Source organism: Corvus moneduloides, chromosome 28 (assembly GCF_009650955.1).
Source record: "Corvus moneduloides isolate bCorMon1 chromosome 28, bCorMon1.pri, whole genome shotgun sequence".
Taxonomy (NCBI): Eukaryota; Metazoa; Chordata; class Aves; order Passeriformes; family Corvidae; genus Corvus; species Corvus moneduloides.
The window spans coordinates 3,337,426-3,364,974 of record NC_045503.1 but is presented as its reverse complement, the minus strand read 5'-3'; the positions used below and the strand labels follow the sequence as shown (position 1 = coordinate 3,364,974).

The 27,549-nt window shown below is 53.9% G+C and overlaps 2 protein-coding genes across 7 annotated transcripts in view; one reads left to right on the top strand and one right to left on the bottom strand.

The window, feature by feature from the left end:
- STK11 (serine/threonine kinase 11) overlaps positions 1–11,259 on the bottom strand; it is a 33,866-nt gene extending 22,607 nt beyond the window's left edge. The window contains exons 1-5 of one of the 3 annotated variants that reach the window (XM_032092702.1): positions 10,263–11,259; positions 9,775–10,153; positions 4,590–4,673; positions 1,272–1,361; positions 380–512 (exon numbers count right to left, since the gene is read on the bottom strand). In XM_032092702.1, coding sequence (XP_031948593.1) covers positions 380–512; positions 1,272–1,361; positions 4,590–4,673; positions 9,775–10,064 — 597 coding nt within the window. In that variant the 5' untranslated portion in view covers positions 10,065–10,153; positions 10,263–11,259. Of the gene's footprint in view, positions 1–379; positions 513–1,271; positions 1,362–4,589; positions 4,674–9,774 lie in introns of all 3 variants that reach the window. The other 2 variants (XM_032092701.1, XM_032092699.1) reach the window with 2 other exon arrangements.
- Positions 11,260–11,881: 622 nt separating this feature from the next.
- Positions 11,882–27,549, top strand: part of SBNO2 (strawberry notch homolog 2) — a 50,635-nt gene continuing 34,967 nt past the window's right edge. Inside the window, exons 1-3 of one of the 4 annotated variants that reach the window (XM_032092670.1) lie at positions 11,882–12,039; positions 21,920–22,146; positions 23,451–23,530. In XM_032092670.1, the coding sequence (XP_031948561.1) occupies positions 22,027–22,146; positions 23,451–23,530 (200 nt within the window). In that variant the 5' untranslated portion in view covers positions 11,882–12,039; positions 21,920–22,026. Of the gene's footprint in view, positions 12,040–15,297; positions 15,354–19,188; positions 19,428–21,919; positions 22,147–23,445; positions 23,531–24,851; positions 25,051–27,549 lie in introns of those variants that run through there. The other 3 variants (XM_032092667.1, XM_032092668.1, XM_032092671.1) reach the window with 3 other exon arrangements.

Sequence of the window (27,549 nt, the reverse complement as noted above, 5' to 3'; positions counted from 1 at the left end):
AACTCCTCTACTGAACATGTACAGCTGATGAGATCCTGTCACCACAGCAGCCACACGCCGCAGCGACAAGTCTTGCACCTCCCCTACCTAAGACAGTCTCCACATAAAAAGAAGGATAAGGTTATGTAGCTTTATCCCCATTTCCCCCCACTTCTGGGCTTGTCCAAGATTGACATCTTCCTTCTCTGTCCTTCCTGAGTGGAGGTTTCATGCTGTTATCAAAAGAAGTGCTTTGCCAATTGCAATAAATATTCAGTCACTCAGAGCTCTCTGCAAGTGCAACAGAACAAAAGCCTAAATGCACAATAAATCAATGACACCACAGAGGTGACCTCAATCTAGAATGCCCCATTCTGACTTTGCTGTGCTTCTCACATACCTCTGCTACGCCTAAATCGGATATTTTTAGTGTCCCATTGGTTGTTAGCAGGAGGTTCCCCGGTTTTATATCCTTGTGGACAATCCCTTGGCTGTGCAAGTATTCTAAGCCATCTATAAGCTGACAAAAGTACCTGCAGAGAGAGGCAGAGGGGAAAAAAATCAAACACTTTTAGCCAGCAGAAAGGAGCATTTTGCTGTGGTCAGAGACTCTGGGCCATCACCGTAACCCAGACGCAGCCTGGCAGTTATGCAGGCAAGTGTTTCATCTCATAATACCCAGAAGTAATACTAATGTATTGGGCTGTCTGTAATCTCAGAGACCCCTTAAAATAAAATGAAAATATGACCATAAAATTACGTAGTTGCCACAGATTTTCTGCTCTGCCCCAATTTGATCCTTTTGATCCATTTGACAATGTTTCTGTATCTATTCCCAGAACTCTCAGGTTTCTTTCCTTGCAGAGGGAAAGGGGCTCCAGCTTATCCCAGCTAACTACCCCAGCTACCAGATCATGCTGCATATTGCCCATCCCTAATCCATCCCAAGGCCTTTAAAGTCTTTTCTGATGCTGAACTGTGGCTTGACCTCCATTTAGGCAGGAGATTCCCCCCTCACACCCTTTGGCACAGCAGGAGCACAGGGACTGGGGGGGCTGTTGGGCATCTCAGGAAGTAAAACAAAAGTAACAGAAAAATCAATAGAAAGATGGTTTTCCTCCCAGAATCTAAGGGCAATCCCTGCTGCCACTTAGAAAGCTTTTCACTTTTTTGCACGGGTGTAAAATATGAAATTATTGCACAAAGCCAGGTTTGCTTTCAAACGCAGCCTGAGCAGAGCAGAATGTGCTCTCCACTCGAGAGAACACAGTGGGGACAGGAACAGAACTTACCCGTGAGCCTGAAACACTGGAAACCTCTTCTCTGGGACACTGTCCAGCATTTCCTGCATCCCACACACACAGTACTCCATCACCATATACGTGAAGGCAGAGTTAAGGAAGCTCCAGGGTTAACACTCCTCAGTGTTAAACACTCCTCAGATGGGCAGCAGCCCCATCCCAGAGGGAATGGCTGCACTCCCCAGGTACTGAGGGACGTTCCTCCAGCTCCCACAGGACAGGAAAGCACCTACAGGGAAATCCTTCTGCTAAATGAGCAGCTGCAGCTCTGTGACCAGACCTGGAACAGGATGGGAATTCCACAGAAAACAAGCTGGGGATCTCACAGGCATGACAGAGAACAGGGAAACACCCTGAAGTGGGCACAGAAAGTTGGGAACTCCCTGGCAGAAGAGCTGTAGCACATTCCCCCAGTGCCCCGGGTGTTCCGCACCTGATGTGACAGCGAGCTCCCACCACCTTCCCCAAAGCTGGTTATTCCTCATTCCTTGTCCCAAACAACCCAGTTGTGTGCTCAATGGAACAGCTGCTGCTTAACCCCAGCCCCACAGGAGTGTTCCAGTAGCAGGAGACAGGATCCCTGGAGAGCTGGGAAGCTTTTTTGAAAACCACATGGATAAAAACAGTTACAACAGAATGCCAAGAGCTGGTGGCACTTTGCAGCATTTGTTCCCTTGCAGCACATTCCAGTTTTTATCTCTGTAAGCTTTAATGTTGAGGCCAAAAAAATGGGAACCAGACTGCCTGATGCTGTAATTGCCTGTTTCCTCCTCTCCCTGGGCTTTTGAAGACAAAGCATGGCTTGGAGTGCCCTGGGAGAACAGACCCTGGGACATCCAGGAGTGTCCTGACAGAGCAGAGGCTGCCAGGGCTCCCCAGAAACCCTGAACACTCCTTTGGTTACTAATTATTCCTGGCAGGTGCCTTCTTAACCTAAGCCCAAAATAAGTTACTTTTGCTCCAGGAAGCCACCTGAGGCAGGAGGGAGACTCCTGCCCTGTGTGGGATCTGGGTTGAAGACTGTCCTTCCCCTTTCCAGCGTGTTCCATCTAGCAGCTCCAAACACTGAAAACTCATTAAATTCCTGCTCCACTCCCCATGAGCTGCTCTTCAGAGAGACCCTAAAATACTCTAAATATACCCGAAACAAGATTTTTTGATGGGCACAAAGACACTCAGTAAATCAATAAAAGCAAGAACAGAAGAAAGAGCTCCCAAAATTAATTTCTACCCTTTCTTACTCTGGAAGAAATCTGTGAACTACTCGTATCACAGTGATGTGGAGACATCAACTCTCCCACTGTCAGGAGAATAACAGTGACAGCAGATAATCCAGACCAGCTCCCGGGGAGCAAACAGGCTCAAGGACAGCCTGGCTGGGTGTCATTAATGGCCAGGCTGCTCCTCAGCCCTCCCTGGTCACTGATCCACTTCAGGTTGATCAATCAGATTAGAGAACAGACTGCCAGGCTGGAGCAGATCTATTACAGGTGCCCCAAGCTCTCAGTTCTCCCCCTCAAGGGGTTCTGCTCCCACACTCAGCTGTACACACTGGTAACGGGATCCCTGGGATGCTGCTCAAGGAACTGGGCTCACTTTCTGCCTGGATGAGCTCTCCATTCACCACCAGCTCTGCACTCCCAGCCACAGCAGGCCAGCAAAGAGCCCTTAAATACTAAAAGTCGTTGATCTTTTTAATCCAGTCACCATAGCTTTTCCTTTCCCACAGAAAATCACTGAAGGCTTTGATTAGGTGAGTTGCTCAAACACTGTCTTAACCTGAAGGGAGCCTACAAGAAAGATGGAGAGGGATTTTTTACAAGAGCATGGAGTGACAGGACAAGGGGGAATTGCTTCACACTGACAGAGAGGGGCGTTAGATGGGATATTAGGAAGAAAATCTTCCCTGTGAGGGTGGGGAGGCCCTGGCACAGGGTGCCCAGAAAAGCTGTGGCTGCCCCATCCCTGGAAGTGCCCAAGGTCAGGCTGGACAGGGCTTGGAACACCCTGGGATAGTGGAAGGTGTCCGTGCCCATGGCAGGAGGTGGAATGGGATGGGCTTTGATGTCTTTCCAAAGCCATTCTGTGACTCTGTGACAAACAGCTCAAGCCTGCAGTGCACTTCCACCAGCAACAGAACACTCAGGTGGGAACAGAATCCCTCCTTCCACAGCCCAAATTTCCAATCCCACAATGCTTGGTCTGGAAATGAGGATTTCTTTTTATCACCAAGAAGGAAGTTGACATCCCTCCCCTAAACCTCAACTCTGCTTTCACCTGGCAATCCTTCCTGCAAGGAACAAACACAGCCCTGGGCACGACTAAGGGCTCTGCCCCCAGGGCAGCCTCAGGGAGACAGTCCCTTTTCTGCTGGATCAGTTCCCAAACCTCTTCCCCATGTGGCTGCTCAAGGTCTGCTCTGTCACAGCCCAGGACATACAGCACAGGAGCTGGGGAAGGGTTTGAACAAGATCAGGGATGAATTCCTGCTCCCACTTCCAGCAAAATTCTCCCAGTTATTGCCAGAATCAGCACAAGAAGGAACAAACTTCGTGAGAGTGCAGGAGCAGATAAAGATAAAAATAACAAAATCAACTCATCCTTGCAAGGGAAAAGCACTGAAAACCAACTCTGTGGACCAGCACTGCTCAGAAAGTCCAGCAAGGAGCATCCTTGGAGAGATCTCATCTCCCAGTGATGGTTTTGGGTTGTCATCACCTGGTACCGACACACGATGTCTCTGTTGGGCTCCTTTTCCCCACACTGCCTCCTCCCTTCTCCCTAATTAAACGGGATCTCTCTATCAGTAATTGACTCGCAGTCCCCCCCCTCTGTCGAGGCCACTGCACAAGCAGAAGTTGTCACACTGCTTTATCCTAATGATCTGGTGGCAGAGTGTTTGATCTAATTAACGCACACAATTAAATTACTCCTTTTCTGGAGTACTGTAATAAGAAGACAGTAGTTAGAAAACACTGTCAAAAATAAAAGCACCCATTTATAACACTGTGCTACAAGGGACCAGCTCCAGCAACTTCCACCCTGGTTGAAGGCAAAGTGCTCTCAGTGTGGCAGAGTCACAGAAAATCCAGCAAAGGGAGGATAAAATTGCCTTGATCAGTGTCTGTGTGAATTTGTGTTTGTGTGGAAAGTCTCCCAGGCGGGCAGGATGGTTAACAGCAGTGAAAGCAATTTAGTTGCAAAAATTTAAGCTTAAGAAACATCCAAAAGGGCCTTCCCAAAAGGCAGAACTACAGCAGGGAACAGTGGGAATTCAAACCTGATCAACAGCCCTGTGCAAAAGGATATATTTTCTGCTTCTCCTCATTGTACAACACATCTACCAGCTGGATGACGTTTTTGTGCCGTAATCGCCGCAGGAGCTGGATTTCCCTGCAGGAAGAGACAAGGAAAAAGTTATGTTTAAAAAGCTTATTCCCAACTCCATTTCTTCCAAAATTTCACCCAAACTTAACTCGACTGAACAGCTCAGAGACCTGAACTGAATCCTGTGTTTGTGGGGAATAAATAACGTAAAACAGTGAGGAGCCACCTTCCCTTGGCTCGGGGAACAGCCCCTTGAATGTCACTTTCTGTCAGCTGTTCTGACCTTTGTCTCCAGGGATTTTGTACCTGCCCCAAATCACGGTTTAGTCTCTTTTGCATTAAACTCAGCCTGCAAAATCCCACTGGATGCCAGCTGTAGAGAAACAGGCAGAGCAGGACAGTCAGGTCAGGGTGGTTGTGTTGGTGCCTGGCAGTGCAGGTCCTGCTTTTCACTTTGTTCTGCTGCTGCTCCATCCTGGGCTGTGCTGAGCTCCCAAATTCTCCTTCCCAACTCCCTTCCCGAGCCATTTGGCAAGTGCTTTAGGCAGCGTGGTCACACTTCATCAGCTCAGCCTCTGGGAAGCAGCACTACAAGGAATTCTGAGCACAGCTTGGGAAGTGAGAGCCCCTGCCCAAAGCCAGCTCAGAGCCCCTCATGGGCACAATTAGCAGCTCCAGTAAGGAGCTGGGGCCAGCACAAAGGCTGAACAACAACCAGGAGCTGCTCCTTAGAAAGGCTTCTCTGATGCAGGAGTGCAAGGAGAATCCCTACTGATCTTTTAAGGATGCCTGAGCAGCGTGAATTATTTCACTACCAAAGTTTAGGCCGGAGACTCCTCCTTTCTCAGCTCTGGATTTAGAAGTAGCCATCAAGAGCTGAGCAGAGACCCAGGATACCACGGCAAAGCTCCCAAGTGTTCTGCGGACATGGCAGACAGGTCTAATTATAGGAATGACCAAAGGGCTGAAGTGGATTAAATTAGCACGGGAACTGCAGCCAGTGTCAGTGTGGGGCTGAGGAGATCCTGCAGCATGGAGGGAGAGGGCCAAGGGCTCCAACCAGGGCTGCCAGAGGGGAGCAAAGACACTCACACACAACTGCTTTTAACGTTGGGAACACATTTAAAATCCTGATCCCAACAGCTCACTCCCTGTAATACAGCTCGGAAGCACAAACACTAATTCCTCCCACCTTCAACGGACCAAGAAATATCTCATATTTCTGTAACAATTTCCCCCCCCCAGGAGGACTTTGCGAACCAATCCAAAATGCCGGGGCAGTGCCCCCACCCCTGGGGCAGAGGCCAAGCAGCCCTTTTCCCAGAGGAAAGATTACTTCTATTTTTAGCCCCTCTTTTGCTCTGGAATGCCTGAGGAGCAGGGACAGCCAGCCCAGTCACCTCTGATCCCGTTTCACTTTGCAAACCCCTCGAGTAGGGGAACACAGGTCTCACCTCCTTAGAACGGGCCTAAATTTGTTTTTTTTCTTCCAAAATTAACACCAAAACCCCACCCCAGCCCACTGCAAATGTGTGACCAGACAGAGTGCCCGAGGGCAGGGCCTGCTTCCAAGTACAACCCCCTTGGAGGAAGACAAGGAGTGAAAAGACCTTCTAACTCGAGCTGTCAGCTCCATTAAGCTCATCCTGGCAGATTAAGACTTATCCCCTGCAAGGTACCTGCTCTGGCAAATAACAGGGGGTGTTGTTGCTCAGAACTGTAAATAGCAAAGCTGCCTCCTTGTTCCATGTGCCACACCATTTTGGAAGATGCCAAAGGCAGCCTGGAAAGCAGACGTTCCTTCCTGAACATCTCCACCGTGAGATCCAGTGTTCTTCCTACAGCTTGTTCCCAGTCATTCCTGCCTAAACAAAACCCAGCAACACAGCCAAAGGATTCGATCCCTTCCTTCGGTTCACAAGGCTCTTCCCACAACATCCTGAAAGCTTAGGAAGTGCAGTTCCAGCTCCGGGACCGTGTGAGCCCAAGGGCTGCAAGTGCCAGGAAGATCTCGGTGTTGCTTTTTCTCTTTCCTAGTCCCAAGGGTCCATCCACATTCTGCTCCTGCAGGGATGTCTGGCATTGCAAGCTCTAGATCCATCACAACCTGTGATTACAGCTCCCAGCATTTCACCTCTCAACCCAGGCATACATCCAGCTCAGCAGAGGAAGTCCTTGAGCCACGCGGCTCCATAGGGAATGCGTGTCTGGGGAGGAGGGATCAGCCTTTTCCCACCTGAGTCCACACCTCTGGGGCTTCCAGCAAGTCCTTCCCCAGCAGAGATGTCCCTGTTTGGAAGTTCCAGTTTGGGACATGCAGATCCCAGGAACAAACTGTCACGGCACAGCCCCATGACCCAAGTTAACCCTCCGAGGAATTCCAAGGAGCACAAATTCCAACCTGAGCAATTGCCGAGGTGGTAAGTACAGCACAGGGCACTTGGGATCCCACAGAGCCCCAAACACTTAATTAACGTGTGAGGCTATTAGCATACGGCTTTATTAAACCTCTGCTGCTGCAGCCACAGGCTGCCAGGTTTTCCTGCCTCTTTTTGGCAATCCCACTAAACTCCTTTTTTTTGCAGGGATGAGTTCCAGCAGCATCTGCCTGACTGAGCCACCTCCACCTGCTCTACAGAGAAATGAAGATTCTCCCAATGGATTTAAGGAAACTCTGTCTTACAAGTTTAAGGCCTCAACATCTTCTCCAGGACTCAAGAGAGCCCTTCAGGGCTCATTTTCCTGGGCCAGAAGTGGAGTATTTTGGGGTAGAGAAAAATCATTCAATTTGATCGAAGTCCCAAACACATTTTAGTTGTAATTTCTGGGTCTCCAGAACACCAGGACACAGGGCTGGGGCAGGGGTGAGGCTGTAGCCTGGGATATCAGCAACAAGTGACCCAAGGATGGCATTAACATCCTATTTCCAGCCCCACATGTCCAGGTGCCCAAGGCCCAGCTCAGATTGTATGATCCTCCACAGCTCATTACTGCACTCTCATTACTCCCCTGTGTGTTAAGTGCTCATGGAATCACCCGAGGGCCACAGTCTAGGAACTATTTTCCAGGGAATTCCTTGGATGACATGCTATCAGCACAGCTGAAGCAGCACTGAGGTGCCCTGTGAGGGGGCAGAGGCACGAGCCCACCACAGTAACTCGATCACCTCTGCCCAACAACCCAAGCCTCACGTGCAGCTTTTCCCTGGGTGGTAGGAAACACTGGAAACCACTTCAGTGATCAGATTCCAAGAGAGAAAGCAGAACCTGACAGTGTGATCCAGCCCACAACCTGATTTCCTGCAGTTCTGTGACACAGGAGCAGTTTCTGGATATAAACTCCTCGAAGCTGCTCCGACACAGCTGCCCAAAGTGAGATTCCAGGGCAGTCTGGCCATGTTGACGTTAAAACACTGATGTCAGTGTCCTGTCCAGCACCACCTGGAGACCCCATAGAACTTTGTTCCTCCCACACTGACCACTCGAACATCTGGGTTTGGTCACATATCTCCACACTCAGAGCAGACACAGCTTTCACTCCCTGTCGCAGCAGTGCTGAAGAGTTCTGATAAGCTCAGAGTGCCACGGGCCCAGGGGACCACAAAATACAACAGTTTGCCTTAAAATTCCCCAGTGAAGCAGCAGATAAAGCACATGGATAGGTGGGCAGAGAGGAAAGGACGAGGGGACAGAAATAGGAACTTGAACTAAAGTAAACCCTGGGTACAAGACAAGACCTAAAATCTGTCTCAGTGTTTTGGAGCAGGAGGGGCTGAGCCAGGAAACGTCCACAGAAAACCTATCTTAGCAACTCCCTTAATGACCCATCTGATACTCTCAGCCCCACTCTGGGCACGAATAAAACTTCCACAGAGTTCACCCCAGGACACAGGAGCATTCCCATGGCTCTGAGAGCAGGGAACTCTCCTGATGTGGGCAAGCTCTTTTTATCTAATTTACATTAAAGGTTTCCCTAAGGAGGAAACTATCTCCACGTTCCCCAGTGGCAGCTCTGGATGTGCCCGTGGAGGGACCCAGGGACGGGGCACCCAGCCTCTACCAGAAAAACAAGAAACATTTTATTACACATTAACCAAGTTTGCTGGATCCTGAACCTGAGCCAGGAAGGGAAGGGAGAGACAGGGAGGTCCCAGCCTTGGGATGTGACTGTTCCACCGCCAAGGCTGTCAAGAAAGGTTGGAAGGCAAAGTGAGAAAGCTCCCTGACAGCAGTGCTGGGACAGGATGTGAAATATCCCACAGCTAAACTGGGAAATCAAACTGAGGGACAGACACGGGACCCTGCAGGTCAGGGCTCACCACAAGAGTCTCCTCGACCTCTCAGAGTTCTCCCTCCCAGCCCAGATAAACCCTCATGGGTTGTTTGGGCTGCAGAGGCTCCTGCATGGCTGATAAGCAGCTCCTGGCAGGGCTGGGACGCAGCTGCTGCGAGGTCCCGGGAAGGGAAAGTTCCCACACCAGCCCCACAGATCCAGCCCCACATCTGGCTTCTCCTAGGGTTCACTTCCATGAGGTCCTTGTGCCCTGAGTAACCAGGTGTGTCAGAGGCACAGACAGACGACAACCCTTGGCCCCATTTTACAGCCACAGAAATCAGCTGGGGAGAGCCTTGAGTTACCTCCCAAGCACCTCAGAAATGAAACCAAGGAAAAAACCCGAAAACTTCCTGTGCCCATTGAGTGCCTCCTGTACATTGGATCCCATCCCAGGCACCTTCCACACGGGTGGGAGCAGGAATTGCCACCCCAGAGAGCTCCAGGGCCTTTGGAACACACCTGGGCAGGTACAGGAATAACCCTGACTGTGACGACCTGGGTGCATTTGTGTCCCCCCACCTTTCCCAGCCAGCAGCACCTGGGGAAGGTGAGACCTTACAGAGGGATTGCTTTAGGAAACACCATTTTATCCATTAAACAACACCAAAGTGGTGTATTCCAGACTGTCCTGGCCCTCGGGAACCTGTCCCTTCCCTGTGCCCAGCCTCACCCGGAGCACTGGCGGCTGTTCAGAGGTAAGAGATTCCTAAATGCCTGTGGATTAGGAAGAACTTCCACAGCAGAGCCACGCTGTCAGCTAAAACAACACAGGAGCTCAGCTGGAAAACAAGGACCAAGTTCACCCCCTCAGCTCCCAGAACTCTTTACTCACTTTTTCACATTGGCCTCCCCGTTGGGGATCCGGCGCAGTTTCTTCTTTTTCAGGATCTTCACAGCTCTCCTGCACAGGGTCTCTGAGTCCAGCATCTCCTTGACTTTGCCGTAGGAGCCCTCTCCCAGCAGGTCTCCCATGAGGTACTTGCCGATGAGCTTGGCCCGTTTGCGCCGGGGCTGGTAAATGACCTCGGTGGAGTCGATGCGGTGGATGAACGTGTCCATCCCCACCGACATCAGCTCGCTCTCCGCAAACATTCCCAGCTGCTGGGGCTCCTGCAGATCCATCCTGGATTAAGTTCCTTAACCTGTTTTTTCCTTAAGCGCTCAGGGCTTTAATCCTGTTCGTTAGTTTCCAACGCTCCCTTTTACTCCTTCTTGGAAAAAAAATATCCAGAAGATTGTACAAACATGAATAATAATAAAAAAAAAAAAAAAACAACAACCAAAAAAAGAAGGAAAAAAAAAAAAAAAAGAAAACCAAACCTAAGAGCTGCTTCCAGGTCAGTTGGATGCCAAAAGATCCCGGCCTGGCTCCAGAATGTCTTTGAAAAAGAACATAAATCTGTGACGGGACACACTCAGTTTGGGACTCGCTTTGCCTCCGACCCGGTCCCGGCTGCCGGGGGCTCTTCCCAGTCAACCGGCCTTGACTGGGCCCAGTTTGATCCTGCAGTGTTAGGTCATCTCCGGGCCGTCAGGCCACCCCGTGGAACCAGAGCAGCTCCCAGTCCCTCTCGTGACTTTCCATCCCTAGGAGCTCATGATTCCCAGCCGGGGTGGGAAGGTGTGCTCCCGCCGCCCTCCCGGGAGCACGGGGCGGAGGGGAGGGGTTCAGCCGTTGGGGAGCTGGAACCAAGTTTCCTTGAAGGAGTTTTCCGAAACAATTCTCGCGTCTTCGCTTTCGCCTACAAAAGTTTGAGGCCTTCGGTGCCTACCGAGAGCTCCCGGGGGCATCCTTCATCCACCGGGATTCCGCCTGGCACATGATGTGTCACCACCTCTGCTCCGGGTGTCAGCGGTGCAGGACAACACAACCCACCCCGGCCCCGCCGACCCCGGGGGGGGTCAGGGGGACTCTCTCTGCCCGGTGCCCCAACACCCGGGTCCTCCCGGGGGGGTCGGGGGGACCTTCTGCCCGGTGCCCGGCCCCTCACCGAGTGGGGTCAGGGATGCCCACCTGGCCCGGGCGGTCCCTCCCGCACCTCCCACAGGTGTCACCGGGGCAGTGAGGACACAGCGGGGGAGCAGGGAGGGCTGACAGGGGACAGGACACTTTTAGTGCGACAAAATCAGCGCCGGAGCCGGAATGGGACGGACTCCCAGCGGGGGGGTTCGGTGACCTCCGGGCCCTTCCCGGCCCGGGCCGGGTCCTTCCCCGCAGGCAGCTCCGGCCGCTCCCACCGGCCCGAACGGTGAACTAGGGGAGGGGGGGGTGGGCGGCCGAGTCCCCCCTCCCCGCCGCCGAGCGGGGGAACCGGGCCGGGCCCCGGCGCCGCGCTCCGCCCCTCCGCACCGCCGCCTCCCGCGTACCCCCGAGCTCAAGGGCCGCCCCTCGGCCGCTGCCCCCCGGCGTTGTCCCGGCCCCGGTCCCGCTCCCTGTCCCGGTCGCACCGCCCCGTTACCGCCCGCCCCGCCGCGCGCGCGCCGCCGCCGCCGCTGCCGCCATCTTGTCCCCGCCCGCCCCCGCCGTTCCGTCCCCCCCCCACTCCGCGCCTCGCGCCGCCCCGGCGCGCTCTCCCATTGGCCGCGCTGCCGGCCCCGGCCCCGAGCGCTCGAGCGCTGATTGGCTGCGGCGGTACCACGTCGGGTTCCGGTTGGTTCGTTACTAGCAACCCGCCCACCCACTCCGGCCGGGGGCAGTGCAATATGATAGGTTAAGGGAGCTGTCAGTTGTCTTCAGAGGCGGGGTTTGAGGTGAAATGCAGGTGTGATAGGTCGTAGGGTATGTCCGTCGCCAGGAAGGGCGGGGCTTGCGGCGGTAACGCGCTTTCGATAGGCTGCGAGAGCTGTCCGTCACCGCTCGGAGGCGGGGCGGTGGAGGTGAAGGGCGGAGGGCAAAGGGCACGCGGGTGTCATGGAGACGAGGCCCGGCCCGGAGCCGGCCCTGCCCCGCCGCCCTCGCGGTCCGTCCGCCGTGCTTGGGCCGCGCTGCAGCAGCTTCGGGGTTGGGGCGAACCCGCTCCCCCCGCGGTGTCCTCCAGCCCGCGCGGTTCCCCTCGGCTCCGGCTGCGCCTCATCCCCTCCTGCCCAGCGTGGCCGTGTAAGTCCAGCCAAGCAGCTGCGAGGGCATCGCCAAAATAACGGGGGCATCCCCAACATAACGGCGCCCGGCTCCTGCACCCCGGGCAGACCCCGGTGCAGCCCGAGGGAACGGGCTCCTCTCGGTGCCGCCTGCCCCTCACGGAGACCTGCGGGGATCCTCCGCTGGCTCGTACGGGCTGGGCTGCACAACGCTGCTCCCCCCGCAGCAGGGGCGCTACGAGGCTCTCCTCCCGGTTTCACTGGGCACCGGAGCCCCCTGCCCAGCCCGGGAGGCTGCGGTACGACAGCTCCAGCCTGTGCCGTGCCTGCTCCCGCCGGGAACACCGGGAACCGGTGCCGGCACATCGGGTTTGTGCAGTGCCAGCTCAGGGGAACCACGATGTCCCTGCAGCCGCCTCCAGCCCCGCTGTGCCAGAGGGTCGAAGCCTTGGGCAAAGGGACGGAGCCAGACTCGGCTGGGATTGCAACGTGGAGCACCAGCTCCAAGAGCTGAGCAGTTATTTTGAGACAAGGCAGGACAAATCCACAAGTTCTGCCTTTCCAGGAGAGCTGCTGGCACTGCACGGATCCCAAAGCACAGGTGGGAGAGCCCTGAGCCCGTTTTTGGGGGCCTGAGCAGGGTCAGAGCTCTCTGGGTCCCCAAAGCATCAGAGCACAGCGATGCTCCAGGGCTGGTTTGTTCAAGGAATTTGAGCCTGTGAAGGGTCGGGAGGAGGTTCCAAGGGCTCTGAAGAGGGGGTGTAGAGGAAGGGGCTGCCCTGCCGAGCCCTCCACTCCTGCTAGCACCGCCTTTCCCTCCCTCAATGGCTTCTGTCATGACAGCGCCTGGCTGGTGATTTACTCCAGTCTTGGCACCGAGTCCAAAGTGCTGGAACGCATCCCCCAAATTCTGGTAAGTGCTGTGCATCCCCTTCCCGAGGTGTTCCCAGCAGTGGGAGGGCAGGATCGGCTGGAGGAGCTCCTAGCACTCCACACTCTGCTGCCTGTCCTGTTCCCTCTCCCACCAGGGTGGCAGGACAACAATCCCCCCCAAAGGTAAAATCCTGCTCGACCGTCCAGGAATGGGCCACTGGAGCGGGGCAAGCCAAGGACTCACATGGGGTGTCCCCAGGAACCCCCGAACACCCCAGCCCTGTCCTCCATGGGGGCTGTGGGTGCATCAGGCAAAGCCAGAGGCTCTTGGGCTTTCCTGAGCGTGTGCACCAGCATCATCCCCCCCAGTGGGGAGAGCACAAGCTGGGGGGAACCAGCTGAGACCTGCCAAGCTCGTAGCACATGGGGCACTGCAGAAGCACAGCCCCCGCTGTTCCCTCACGCTCCACAGCCCCTCAACCTGGCTGAGGGAGCACAGAAGGGTCTATCTGGACATGGGATGGTTCTGTGGGGCCCTGGCGCCCCAGCCAGGTCCCAGCCTTGGTCCCAGCCCCAGCCCAGCACTGCCAGGACCCTGCACGGAGCAGGGTCTGTCCCCTGGCTGCCTCTTCCCGCAGCTCTGGGGGCAGAGGGCCAGCTGGCGGCAGGGCTCTGCACCTCTCACCCCACGGAAAGTCAGGGGATTTCCAGGCTCTGGGAAAAAAAACAGGAACTGGCAGTGGGCGACAGCGGCCAGGCGCACCCCGATGTGGAGCTGCTCTGCAGCAGAGTCCACGGGACCAGGGCCCCAAAACTCCCATCTTTGTCCCCATTTCCTGAGGCTGTCTCACAGGGACCAGCTGCCTGGGAAGGACTATTCCTGGAGAAGCCAGGCTGTTTTCCAGGGACACTGCTCCTGTATGGGGACAAACAGACAAGGACACAACTCAGCCACATCCCCACGCCTCCCACCAGTGCAGGCACAGGGCAGCCCCAGTGCTCCCAGAGCAGCATCAGTTCTGCTTCATCCCTGCCTTGGGGTTTCCTGTGTGAGTTGGGATCTGGGCTGGGATGGGAAGGAGATCCTGGTAAGGGAAATCCAGGTTTGGTGGTTCTGGGAGGAGGCTGGTTCAGCGCTGGATGGATCCCTGTGTGTTCTCCCACTTTATTTATTTATTTGTATTTGTGTAACACCAAATAAAGAGCTGGGGGGGAGAATTTAGAAGAAGGATCCATGTAAGAAGGATATGTTGCAAAGTGTGACAGGATTGCCTTGATTAATTACTGTGTGCAAATGAATGAAGCCTGGGAGCAGCAGGATTAGGAGGGAAAGAAAGGGACTGAGCCCCACACAGCTGTCTCAAACCTTCCTGGTTCCCCCTTTGCCTCTGGCACGAACCCAGTATTCCCAAGGACCCATTGTTAACGTGGTTCCCATTTGCCAGCACTTCCCTTCTTGGGAATAAATCAGTTCCCTCCTGCTGCTGCTGTCCTGGGGTAAAACCAGACCCATCTGGGAGGCTTTTGTGTGACCCCTGGGGATTTTGTTCCTACCCTGGGACTGCAAAGATTCATGAATCCAGTGCAAGCAAGGGGAAATTAAAAATATTAAAAGGCCCGGTGTGGGAAGAACGGGTGAGGAGCCCGGGGTGGTCATTCTTCAGCCCTGTGATCATTTAATTCCTACAGCAGGACTCGCGGCATGGCAGTGGGTAGAATCCTTGGAAGCTGCTCAGGGTTTGAGTGTTTCCAGCTCTCCTGGGTCCTCTGTGGGTTGAGCTGCTGCCCTGGTCCTGCAGGGAGGCAAAGTGAGGAATTTCCTATCCTTTTGTGAGGAAAAGGACTGGACAGACTCCGCTCGGCCTGCGGCTGTACGCAGCCAAGGCTGCTGCAGGACTTTGTTTTCCCTCCCATTTCCACCCCATCCCGGGACGGATGGATCCATGTGGGACACGAGGCGAGTGCTCCGGATCCGCACTGGTCCAAAGGCTGCGGGAAGGGGCCGTGCCGGCACCCACGCGAGCCCCCGGGCCCGGTGTGGGCCAGGACCCGCCGCTCTGGGGGCGAAGGGCCGGGCGGGGAAGCCGCGGCCCCGGGCTCCCTCTGCGCCGGGGGTTCCTTCGGCCGCGGGCCTCTGCCGCTCTCCGGGGCCACTTCCCGGCGCCGCGGGGCTCGCTGCCCGTTCACCACCCGGGGCCGCCACGGAGACCGGGTTCCGAGCCCTGCCTCTCCTGCTGCCCGGTTCCCCTGGGGCCCGTTCTCGCGCTGCCCCCGCTGCCCCCGTTCCCCGCTGCCCACTCCCGGTTTTCTCCCGCTCGCCACCGCCCCTTTCCCCGGAAGTTCTGCGGCTTTCCCAACATGGCGGACCCGGAAGCGGCGCCAGGCGGCGGCGGCCGGGCGGGAGCCTGAGCCCCGGAGCCCCCGGGACCCCCCGGCGCCCCCCGCGAGCCCCGGACACAGGTAAGGGCCACCCGCTCGCTCCCCCCCCCCCGGGGCCCGCGGGTTCCTTTTCCCCCCAGCCCGGTCCCTCTGTGGGCGGGGGCCGCAGGCCCGCTCGAGACGGGCTGGGGGCTTCGGTGGGGACGCGGCCCCTGGCCGGGCCTGTCCCGGGAGCGGTCGGTCGGTGCCGCGGGGAGTCCGGGGGCTGCGGGGCGCGGGCCGGGCCCGGAGCAGCCTGTGGAGGCGGCAGCGCCGGCCCCGCTCCCCCCGCGCTTTGGCCGCCCGTGTCCCCCACGCGTGTCCGTCCCGTGAGTGGAGCGGGGCCGGGGGCGCTCGACGGAGACCGCTCGGGGCTGTGCCGGCACCGGCAGCGCGTGTCTGCATCGGAGAGAGCCGGAGATGCTGCGGAGCCTCTGTGACCCCGATCCCAGCAAAGCCCAGACCCCTCCAACCCTGTCCGAGCCGGGTCCGGAGAGGGAATTGCCCCGGCACGGCCGGGGTGGCCACAGCCAGCGAACCTTCGTGTTTCTGGTTCTCTCTTCAGCTGCTTTTCCACGGAGCGCTGTAAAAACTGCACAGCAATCACAGAATCGTGGAATGGTTTGGGTTGGAAGGACCTCAAAGCTCATTCAGTTCCACCCCCTGCCATGGGCACGGACACTTTCCACTATCCCAGGTTGCTCCAAGCCCCGTCTAACCTGGCCTTGGGCACTTCCAGGGATGGGGCAGCCACAGCTTCTCTGGGCACCCTGTGCCAGAGCCTCACCACCACTCTCACAGGGAAGGATTTCCTAATATCTAATCCAAACTTCCTCTTTGTCAGTGTGGAGCCATGAATCCATCATGCACCGAGCTCCTGCTGTGGTGCAGCCCGTACTGGCCCAATTCAGAGCCTCTGCAATAGGGAACCAGCGCTGTCAGACCATTAACTGGGCTGGTACCAGAGGCTTCACCTTATTAAATACTAGTGCCAGGTCTAAAACTCCTCAGACTAACCCTAAATGCCAGTGTGAGAACTGTGGCTCCCCTTTAGCAGGCTCGATTTACAGTGAAAATGAGATGGGCTGGGTAGGGCAGGTCGTGCAGGTTCAGCACTGGCATCCCAAAGCTGGGATCCAAACCCCCAGAGGGTTTTCTGGTCCTTGTACTGGCCCTGGGGTGAGTCCGGAGGGCAGGAGGGTGTCGGCTGTGCCTCCTGAGGCTGTTCCTGCTGCACATCACGGAGTGTTGAGCTCGTCCTGAGCTATTGCAGGAACGGCTGAACCAAGAGCAGCTGGTGGTGGGAGCGTTTAAGTGAAAAATGATGTGCTGATACTGTTGCTGTGGGGTTGGGAGTGCTGCATGTCCCGTTCAGCACTGCCAGGTTTTGCAGAGCTCCATAAGCTGCCAGCTGGAGCCTTTGGAAGCCTGAGCTCTGTTATCTCTGCCACTGGCTCTTTACTTGATGGGGGTCTGTTTGTTGGATGTTTAAACCCTCATTTTCCTAAAATAAGCCTGTACCTGTCTCATTCAAATGTTGCCGGGAGGTCTCTGCACAGGAGAAAACCGCGCTGTGACCTGTCACCGTGAGATTCTGGATCCTTCAGGAAAGCCTTCCAGGCCTAATTGGGAGGTTTATACTCTCCTGAGACATTTTCCTGTTTAAAACTTAAAACTCCAAAGTCTTTTTTGGTTACACGATCGAGGTCTGCACAAGTGTGGGTGTGATCAAGGTGAACACATGCCTCTCACGGAGCAGGTGCACACTGAGCCTGCCTTAAGGCTGCCCTGATCCGTAGGGAAGTTGGCTTTGATGTCCTGGAGTGGTTTTTCCACCACGACTGGCTGCGTGTGAAACAGAACATCGGGACCTGCTCAGGTCCAAAGGGTTTCTCCCAAGTGTCTCCTGGGAGAGAAGCTGGGGGAAAAAGGGTGAAGAATTTGGGACCTGAATTTTCCTGGCTCCTGACCTCGCTTAGCCAAGTTCTTTGTGGAAGGGGAGCAGCCTCAGTGCTCCCAGTGCCTTGCTCAGGCTCTGCCCCATACTGGGGAGCGTCCAAACCCCTGTTTTTGGGAACATTCCATGCACCCAATGTCTGAGCCACTGCCTCAGCCCTAGCTCTGCCTTGCAGGGATGCATTTGTAGTTTGGGAATGTTGGTGCTGGATGTGTGAGGGTGATCCCGGCAGGGCTGTGTGTCCTTTGGGAATGTCAGTGCCACGTGTGTGAGGGTGGGTGATTCCTGCAGGACTGTGTGTCCTTTGGGAATGTCGGTGCTGGATGTGTGAGGGTGATCCTGGGTGGATTTACACAGGAACGTGCCGAGCTCCTTATCAGAGCGTGGGTGATTTTTGGGGAAGCATTTTTGCCCTGTCCAGAAATAGTCCTGTGTGTTCTCCCAGGTGGAAAAGCAGGGACAAGTGGAATCTACCTGTGGGGGACAGTTAATATTTTCTTGTAAAGGGGACTTTTCCCTCCGAAAAGCTGTATTTGATTGGTTTTATCCTGTATGGTCTGAGTATCAGACGAGGAGCAGCGAGCACTGCTCTTCCTTTTCTCCCTTGAAACTTTGCTGTCCTTGGAGGGCAGGTTTGTTCTTTTGTCTGCACCACCACAGCTCTTGCAAGAACCTCTGGAATGATCCAGATTTGTCTTCCCTTTCCTTACAGACTAATTCTCACAGCTAATCGGTCTCATGGATTGTTCCACGCTGCAGCTCTGCATTGGCTTGTGGTGCCCAGGTGGTGCCAGGGTTTGCCCTGGTGCCTGGCAGTGCCGTGCCCAGCTCCAGAGCTGCAATGTCTGTGTCGCAGGAGCCTTTTCCATGCTCAAAGCATTCAGGAGATCAGGGTGGCTCAAAGTGCTGACTTAGGATCCCCTGAAGCGATTCTGTTTTCATCACCCATAATATGTGTTTTCTGCTCTGGTGTTCTCCTTTGCGCTGGTGACGGGACTGAGTCCTATTCCCATCTGCTTGTTTGGTCTAAACTTCCCAAAAATACGTCAAGGAGAAGCATGAAAGAGGAACTTGAAGGTGCCTGGGTGCTTGAGATGTATAACTGGCTGTTCAGAGTTCCGTAGTGCTGAGTTCCCATTCCTTTGGGGCCGTTGCATCCTGACTGCATCCCGCAGTCATTGTATCCCACAGAATTCCCTCCAGCTCTGGTGGGTGCCCCAGCTGGGGGCTCATGAGTGGATGGAGCAGGGTGGGGACACTTTGGGGCTCCCCTTCTTCTCAGTGGGGGTGAGGAGGGTGAGCGGAACTGATCCCTGAGCAGGAGGAGGAGCAGGATCACATTCCCAAGGTGTTTTTGTTGTTCCCAGTGCGTGGTAATTCACGATCGGCAGGTTTAGCTCCGGCTGCTCCTGGCATGTCTATAGGTTCCTGGCTGTCTTCCTTTAACGGAGGCAGTTTAAAACACACCAACAAAGGCTGGAACACAACAGGAGGAAGTGCCGGTTGCCTTTACTGGGTTGTTTTCACCTCTCCTGATCGTAGTTATCAGTGATCCAAGCCCTCACTCCCGGCTCTGTCCATCCTGGTTACTGCACAGCAGTTCTTTGTGTGTTCCCAATTGGAATTTTCCTGTTGGAGCACTGGTCTGAGAAATGCCTGAAAAGCTCAAGCTGTTAAAAGCTGAAATTTGTGCTCCGTAACCTCCAGACATGATGAATTCCAGAAGAATTCCAGGCTGGAGCTGCCCTTTAGTGCCTGTGCTGACAGCAAACCTTTAAGCAAAGGGTTTGGAATATTGAAACTGTCCTGGAGCTCAGTGATAGGATGAAATCACTCAGGGGCTTCGTCATCCTGTGCAGGGAGCTGCTTTCACTTTCAAACCTGGGCTGCCTGGCCAGGAAGGAACACGTCTGGTCCAGTGGGATTTTTAGTGCCCTCCCTCTGGATCTGGGGGATCGCTGCTCTTCCATAGCGCTGCTGCAAGAAAACGTGGTTGAAGCTGGGAACGGTCTCTGTGCTGTTGCTGCTGCTGTGGGCTGGGCTTTCCTCTCTCAGCCCTCTCCCAACACGAATGCTGGGACCGAGTGCTGGGACTGGGAGCCTCGTCTCTGGGGATTTGCCATAACAGCGGAAGCTGCTGCGTGGTCGGAGTATGTTTGGTAAGAGAAGTGGTGGAAAAACACTTAAAAAGTTTGCTGTAGCGGTTCCCTGGCGTGTGGGCCTTTGTGTTATCAGTGTTTACTGTCACAGCAGCAGGATGGGATGTGGAAGTGGAAGCACTTCGGAACTTGCTGATTTTTATGGTTTTCTATGATGTGGCTGCCTGGAGGAATGGCAGGACAGGCACACTGAGGGCTGCTCCCACTTCTCTGTTCTGGTGCTGGGTGTTATGCTGCTGTCCTCGGGCTCACGCAAGTCTCTGGATTTAGTGAGTTTTTGTTTCGTTTTTTCTTGGAACTTGGGTGTGTAAGCTGGACAGCAGCCCCTGGCACTGGAATGTGAGCTCGGAGTAAGAGCTGGGCCAGCCTCCACGTTCATCACCTGGAGCCCATTTTGCAGCACAAAGCTTTGGCAGGTGCAGGTTGGATTTTGGGGTGTCCAGCAAGTGCTGGTGCTGTTCTCCTGGGATAAGGAGTACCCTCAGCATCCTCCAGGACTGGGACATGGCTGGAATGGTGCCAGCTGTAGAGTGAGCTCTTGGTGCCTCTTTTTCCCCCCTGTTCTCAATGCTTGGATGTATTTTGCAGTTGCACTGCAACTCCCCACAAACCAAGGCCCAGAGCATTCCAGCTTTTTTGCAAAGCAGTTTTCCTTTGTTTTGCCAGTGGGCTGTGATCTGTTGTGCAGGAGTTTTCTTAGGGAGCTGGTGCTGCTTTAGAGGCAGGCTCTGCTCTGCAGGGTCCACCAGTGAGATCTGGTGGTGTGAGACACGAGCTAATGCAGAGCAGGCACGGAGGGATTCTGATATTGATTTTACCCTTCCTAAGTTCCTTTGGATGTGTAAGTAAAGCTGTATATTTGCTACAGCTCTTACGGGAATCACTGCTGTTGATTTCCTCTCAAAAGCTGTTGCAAATAGGGGAAAGAAAAAAAAGTAAAGCAGCAAAACCCCTGAAGTCTGGTGTAAGAAAGAGTCACAGGGTTTTACAGACACCAGAGCAGTCAGTGGCATTGACCCTGAGATCAGCAAACCTCAGCCCTGCTTGGGTACAGCTGAGCAGGAGATGAAAGGAATCTTTTCAAAATAGGAAAGGGAGACCTTCTCCCCACAAACCCCTCCCCCCCCAAACAATCACTCTGGGAGCTCTACACATCATTCCATAGGTGGGATGTGAATATTGAACTCTGCTCTTCACCCAGAAGTTCCTCAGAACACGAGAGCTTCTCCTGTGACTCCACCACGGGATCGGTGTCTGGGCTCAGGGGTCCTGGCTGGTCCCTGTGGGCCCTGCAGCCCCCACATGAGCCCTGCCCAGAGGGCACTGCTGGCACAGCTGCAGCACCACAGGAAGGCAGAAAGAGTCACTAATTTCACTTTCCATTGCAAATGCCACAGTCATTTTGTCCACCGCAAGGTCACTTATTTTTAAAGGGCCTCGGAGTCAGAAATGGCTTTTCAAAAATATTCCTTGTAGCACACAGTGTCTCCTGAATGATCACAGGTGGCTCTTTTAAATTACAGCTTTGGTCTGTGCTCTGTAGGTGTTGTGTGTGGCTTGATTGCTCCATCCAAAGGTTTTGGCCACTTTGATTTACTCAGCTTCTGGGGAGGGTCAGGGAGGGCAGAAAGGGGCAAAGAAAGATTCGGTGGAAGTAAAGACATCGTGGATGCTTTTCTCTGCTCCTCTGGTTGTATAGGTTGCTTTCACCATCTCTTTTTTATTTTAATCCATTAAATCCTGTTGGAAATTGGTTTCCTTTGGGATTATGGAGAATTTAGAAGAAAATTAATCAGTTTGGAGGTTTTGACTGAGAAGCTGCACTGGAGGCAGCGTGTTACTGTGGGGTTAATCCTGCCAGGACAATGTTTCTGTGTTGGATCCGCTTTTGCTGGCAAAAGGGAAAGTGCCAGAATCTGATAAATTCAGGAATTTCTAGCATTAATACTGTTAATTTCAAATGAGTAACAGGGTCTGGTTTGACTGGTGTGGGAAAGATCTTGGTGCACAGAAACATCTGCCTTGGAACTGGGGAGATCTCAGTGTGCCATGGGATGGGAGACGAGGGTTCACTGCTGGCTCAGCGGTGTCCCACCTCCAGAGCATATTTTCGGGAAAAGAGGCAATTTGGGGGAATTGATTGCCATGAGTTTGCACACGAGTGCAGAGTCTTCTCACACATTAGATAAGAAAATTCCTCAGGCTGAGCCCAGCTGTGTGTGCAGCGACCCAGGTGATCTTAGGGACCTGCGGGGCTCCTGCGGTGTGAAAGGCAGGAGAGGTGTGTTCCGGTTCCAGCCTGGGTGAATTCCAGGTGTGGTGGTAATGGAGAGCTCTGTTTCCCATAAAACCCTCTCTTTTCTGAAGAGGCAGCAGCATTTCACAGGCTGGTGGCTGTTTGCTCATCTCTCAGCTATGTTTAAGCTTACAAGTGGGTTTTTTTTTTCCCCACCTCCCCTTTCACAAAACCTAAACGTGCCTTTCTTTCCCAGCCCCAGGACATGGTGCAGGGTGAAGAGCACAGATAAAGACGCTCCCACCACTCACTCCACAGCCTGTCCCACCATCCCGAGGACTCCATGCGGCAGGACACAGGCTGATGCCCTCAGCTCACCCCGCCATGGATGGGGGGAACAGCTTCCCACAGCACCAGCAGCCGGGCGATGCCGTCTGCAGCATCCCCGGCCTCCACTCCCAGCTCGCCGTGCCGGACGTGGAGGTGAGGCCCTGCAGATCCTGGGGAGGAGGAGGCTGTGCCCAGGAGGGGTCTGGGCAGAGCAATCCGGCCTGGTAGATCCTGGGAGTTCTGGTCTGTGTTTACAGCAGCGATTTCCAGACTTCCAGGCAGCTGTGCAGGGGTGTGCGGGATCGATCGGAGGGGTTGAGGTTGAAGTGGGGAGGGAAAAGCAGAGCTGTGATTAAAACAAGGCCTCTCTGAAAGCTGCCGGGTGGCAGCTCCTTGGGGAAGGACTGAAGAGTGGGCCCAGGGTTGCAGACCTTGTTCCTACCCCATCACATCTCTCCCAGACGTGTGAATCTGTGCCCGGGTCCAGCTGTCCCTGTTTCCAGAGCAGCAGAGATAAATAAGTTGTATTTGTCCTGATATAGCTGCTAAAACCAGACCAGGTCCCTGATGCATTTGTCCAACAGGGCAAAAAGCAAACCCTGTCCCAAAATAGCTGACGTGTTCCTGGAGTTTTCTCCTTCCGTTTCAAATTCTGGAATGTGTCACATGCAGGGACACAGAGGTTCAAGCGAGGCCCAAGTGCCTGTGGCTTCAAGTACAAGGTTTCATTGCTTTGGGCACACAAAGAGCAGATTAAAGGCTGCTGTGGAGCTGAGTAAGGAGATACTGTGTTCTCTCCCTGGTTTTATTGGTATGAGCTGAGCTAAGAGCTTCCCGTTAATTGGAGACTGTTCAAGGAAGCGTGAAGACAAAAGGCACAGAAGGACATTTTTGGGTGTGACCTCTGCCAGCCGATTTCAGGTTATTTGGTTGGTGCTGGCATCCCACAGAGACTGAATTATAGAATCATGGAATCACTGAGGTTGGAAAAGACCTTCAAGGTCATCAAGTCCAATCTGTGACTGATCCCCACCTTGTCACCAGATCAGAGCGTTGAGTGCCACATCCAGTCCTTCCTTGGTCACCTCCAGGGATGGGGACTCCACCACCTCCCTGGGCAGCCTCTTCCAGTGCCTGATCACCCTTTCCATGAAGAAATTCTTCCTGCTGTCCAACCCAAACATCTTTTGGCACAGCTTGATGCCATTTCCTCTTGTCCTTTCAGAGTGTCCAGTGAAAGGGCTGGGGAAGGGGACTGACCCTGGTGACCATCTGGGGACAGTGGTAGGGGAGTGGCTTCCAAAGCTGAAACTGGAGTTCTACTGGGGAGATGAGGAGCCACCTCTGCCTCTGGGAAGCACTGAGGGAGGGAAGCCATGGGCCTGCCCTCGGACCTGCAGCCCCAGGTAACAGTTCCAGGCCTCTGCTGCCCTAACTGTTGTGCCTTCTCCTTGCAGAATTCCATGCTGGCCGCCGACTCATGGAGTAGCTGCTACCCAGTCTCTTTCCCAACCTCGTCTTTCCCAAGTGAAAACCAGTGAGTGCTGTTCTCCTTTGTCTAATCCCCTCTGCTCATGCACACCCCGTGATTCAACTGTTTCTTTACTGCTTTCCATGTTTACTTTATTTCACGATCTGATGGGGAAATAATTGCATCACTCACTGATCTTGTGGCATTTCAGACACTGCTGCAGCTTGGAAACAGCAGCAAACAGCTTTTTGTTTTGAAAAAGGAGAGAAAACCTTTGTTTTCTGGTAAACCTGGAGGCTGCAGTAAGGGAGGAACAGCCTTGGTTTAGCCTGGATTTGTAACACTAATGGAATTTTTAACAGATCCTGCTGAGCAAACACAATAGGCAGTCTCTAGCTTTGCACAGATGTGGAGGAAGGTGTTACCTGTACCAGGTGTCAGGTTTCTGGTGAAGTTAAAATCCTTTGCCATGTCACTGGAAGCGACTGACTCTAACAGCCATGTCATGTCTACACTGAAAAATGTTGTTTTCCATTTTCCCTATTTACAATGAACCTGAATCCTGGATCACAAGGTGGGATATGACAAATGTTTGGACAACATAAAGTGGCCTTGTGCCATCACTGTGACTTGGCTAAGGACTCTGGTGGGGCTGGAGGTTTGGAGGCTGATCCATGGCTGCCTCGGTCTCCGTGAATCCAGGGAGTGGCACGGATACACAGGATGTGTTCTTTATCTAGGTCAGAGGTGGGAGGAAGGAGAACTGAAAGAAGCAGAACTTGACATCCTGAGCTAGCAACTGTGTCCCAGGTGCCTGGAATTAAACTGGGGATTTAGTGTAACCTCCCTCCTAAAGGGATTTTGGCATCTTCGTGGTGGGATCCCTCCCTGTGAGGGTGTGAGTTCCAGGAGCAGTGAGGATCAGCCCAGCCCCTCTGTCAGGTGGATGAGGGGACTTGTGTCCCTCTGTTGGTTCTGCTGCCCCAGTGGCCCTGGTCCCCTCTGGCCACAGCAGGAGCTGCCCAGCAGCACGGGGTGAATGGACAGGGCAGTTCCCCGTGAGGGGGTACCAGAAGCTGCCCCACAGGTGCTGAGGGAGCTGGGCTGTGCCAGCTCCTCCCCACAGGAGACTTCTCAGATCCATTCAGGCCCTTTGCTCTCGGCCAGCCTGGCTGATTGGAAGGGGCTGTGCTTTTTGAGCAGGATTCCTGTAAATTACACGTTGTGAATCCTCCGGAGAGCTATAACAGAATTTCTGTTTTGCTGCATTGAACCACAAGATTAGATTGTGTTTATCTATTGAGTTGGGCTTTTGTTTTTTTTTTCCTTGACCATTTGTTCTGGTTCTGCCCCTCACTCTCTTCCTGTTTGGTGCTGCTCATATCAGCGCTGCCGGGAACGTTACAGCCTGATCCTGCAAGGACATGCCTGTGTCTGACACAAACCTGGACTTGCTGCCTTTGCTGGAGTTACTTCTGGAAATGAGGCCCATTGTAGTAATGATTTGATAGGGAATGATTTAGCCAAGGCTGCACCTTTAGCTTCCTGTTCTTCATACCCTGGGAGCTGTAAAAATCACCTTTCAGGTGAGATTTTCCGTATCTGCATTTCGCATTAAAGAAGTCTGTGCTTTTTGTATTTGAAAATGGCACTGACTCTGTTTTAGGTGGATTCAGAGTGAGGGGGTTACAGGTAGGAATCCTGAAAGGAGTGGAAACACTGAAAAGTGGGATTTTAAAGGCAGTTGTAATTGTAGCCCATGCTGTAACACAGAAAAATGCAGCTAGCATTAGAGGTGGTGCACGCTTCTCTTCACAGTCATTACAGAGAAATCTCATTTGCAAGTGGCTGTGTTTGGACAGGGCTTATTCTCATAGCAACATCTTTATCCTGAAGCAGGTTTTTCCTGTTTCCTTTCAGGAGTTCACTTTCATGCTAGGGAATTTCTTTAGAAGACCCCAAACGTGGCCTCTTTGGTTCAGATTTTCTTAACCTGACAAATGTCAACAGTGTATTAAACCTCTCTGAAAGAACCAGGGAGGTTCAGGGCTCTGAAGAGCAGTAGCTCAGTTCTTTTTTGAGGAAATTATCCCTGCAGAGCTCAGCTTCCCTTGCTGCTGGAGGCTCAGCACATTCCTGGCCGGGGGGTCTGGGACAGCCCTGTTGTGCTCTGGGACGAGGTGTCACACAGCTACAGCAAAGCTTTGTCCCCAGTTTCCAAAACACACGACCCCTTTTCTTGCTGTTTTCGTGCCCCATTCCACCTCTGCATGGAGCATTGCTTGCTGGAATAGTAAAGCAAGCTCTGAAAAACGTGGATTGGTGTCTGATGGGGAAGGAAAGTGCCGGGCTGGTGCTGAGGCAGCCCGTGGCCTCTCAGCTCTCCACTGGCCTGAGATGTGAAGTTTGTGTGTCTGAGTGGAGGACAGAGGATGGAACCTGGCCAAAACACACATGAGAGGTCTCAGAGAAGTGGTATTGTGGGCCCAGAAGGGCTTTGGATGCATTGGGTCACAGATGAGCAGCTGGAATGCAGCGGAATTGGGACGGAGCATTCCTCTCTGGGCAGCTGGTGTGATTAAACCAGCATAAATTTCCTTCCTGGTTTTTGGTTGTCCAGTGAACCCCCTCGGCCTCTGAGGGAAGCTGATGACCCACAGTAGCTTCCATGGAGCAGTTTGCCAGGAGCTAAGCCCTGGAGAGGCTGAGCAGGTGAGGACAGGGCAGTTTGCTGTGGGCTGTGTTCACACCTTGGCTGTGACAGGGTCACTGACCTGATTCTTACAGTTAAAGTGTTTTTGTCTCAGTTTAATTCAAGCGAGCTTGTCAATGGCTCTGTGCCAGCCCTGCAAATGAGGGGGAACAGCTTTGAGTTCTGACTCAAGGGAAGGTAAAGCCCAGCTCCAAAGGTACTGATAGGATTTGGGGGCTATCCAAGGAGGATCTCAGAGCAGTGCTCAGAGCTGCTGTGGGCTCTCCCTGCAAACTTCAGGAACCAAGTGCATCTCACACAGACAGATTGAAAGACCCAAGATTAAAGGAAACAAAATACCAACCAGAGCTGGTCATTCCACAGCAGGCCAGGGAGGTTGGGGCTCTCTTGGTCTCCTTCCCGTTACCTTGACTGACCCTTGTCCAGGCCACAAAGTGCCAGGGAAACAGGAGGGGGTGTTCACTTTTCCAGTAAAAATAGTTTTCCTATTCCTTGGTTTGTTCATTGGCGCTGGCCAAGCTCTGTCCTCGTGTGAGAGACAGCAAGACCACAGTGGCCTCGACTTGAAAGCTTTTTAAACCAGCCTTTTCCTGTGTGGAAATACATTCATTCCCAGAATTTATGCCCAGATTTTAATTTCCTTGGATGGATTAGGAGGAGCCGACAGTCAGGGCTGGACTGTGGGAGCTGGGACGTGCAGGTGTGTTCACACAGGGTCTCAGGTGTCTCTGCAGCAGGTAAAGCCATAGTAACACTGAAAAGAAGGAAGGAAGAAAAGGAGGAAGGAGCTGTTCATTTTTGAGGATATTATCTTTAGTGATGGGAAACGAGCAGGAAAAATGTATTTATCAGAAGAGATAACTGTGTTTGCACATAAATCCGCAGGTAAATGTTCACCGAGTGTGTTAACGAGCTGCTGGTGCCACACATGGCACCTTAATTGCTTAATAATCCTTTGGCAGCTCGGCATTCCCCGCTCCTGGGCAGGAGTTCTGTTCAAACTCTGTTTCTCCCTCCCCTAGCGCCCCGTTCAAGGTTTTGGCCGTGGGTTCTGTGACTCTGGCATCGGGGAGAACGTACAGCTCCCCACAGGAGGAAACCATCCAGCCGGGGTGGACGTCCCGTGGCTCCAGCGCCCAGGATGTCGGTGGCGATTGCCCAAGAAGGAGCACGGCCTCTTACGGGAAGGATTACAAAGCACATTCCTCGCTCCTGCAGGAGAGGGAAAGGGCTTGTGCCTGTAATAGCAAACCAGGAGGTGGCGTGGAGCAGAGGCCAGCGGCTTCTCCTGGGCAGGAGGAAGGAAATTGGCTGCTCTTGTGCAGTTCTTGCCCCTGGCTGCCCGGAGGAAGCAGATGCTGGGCGCAGGGAG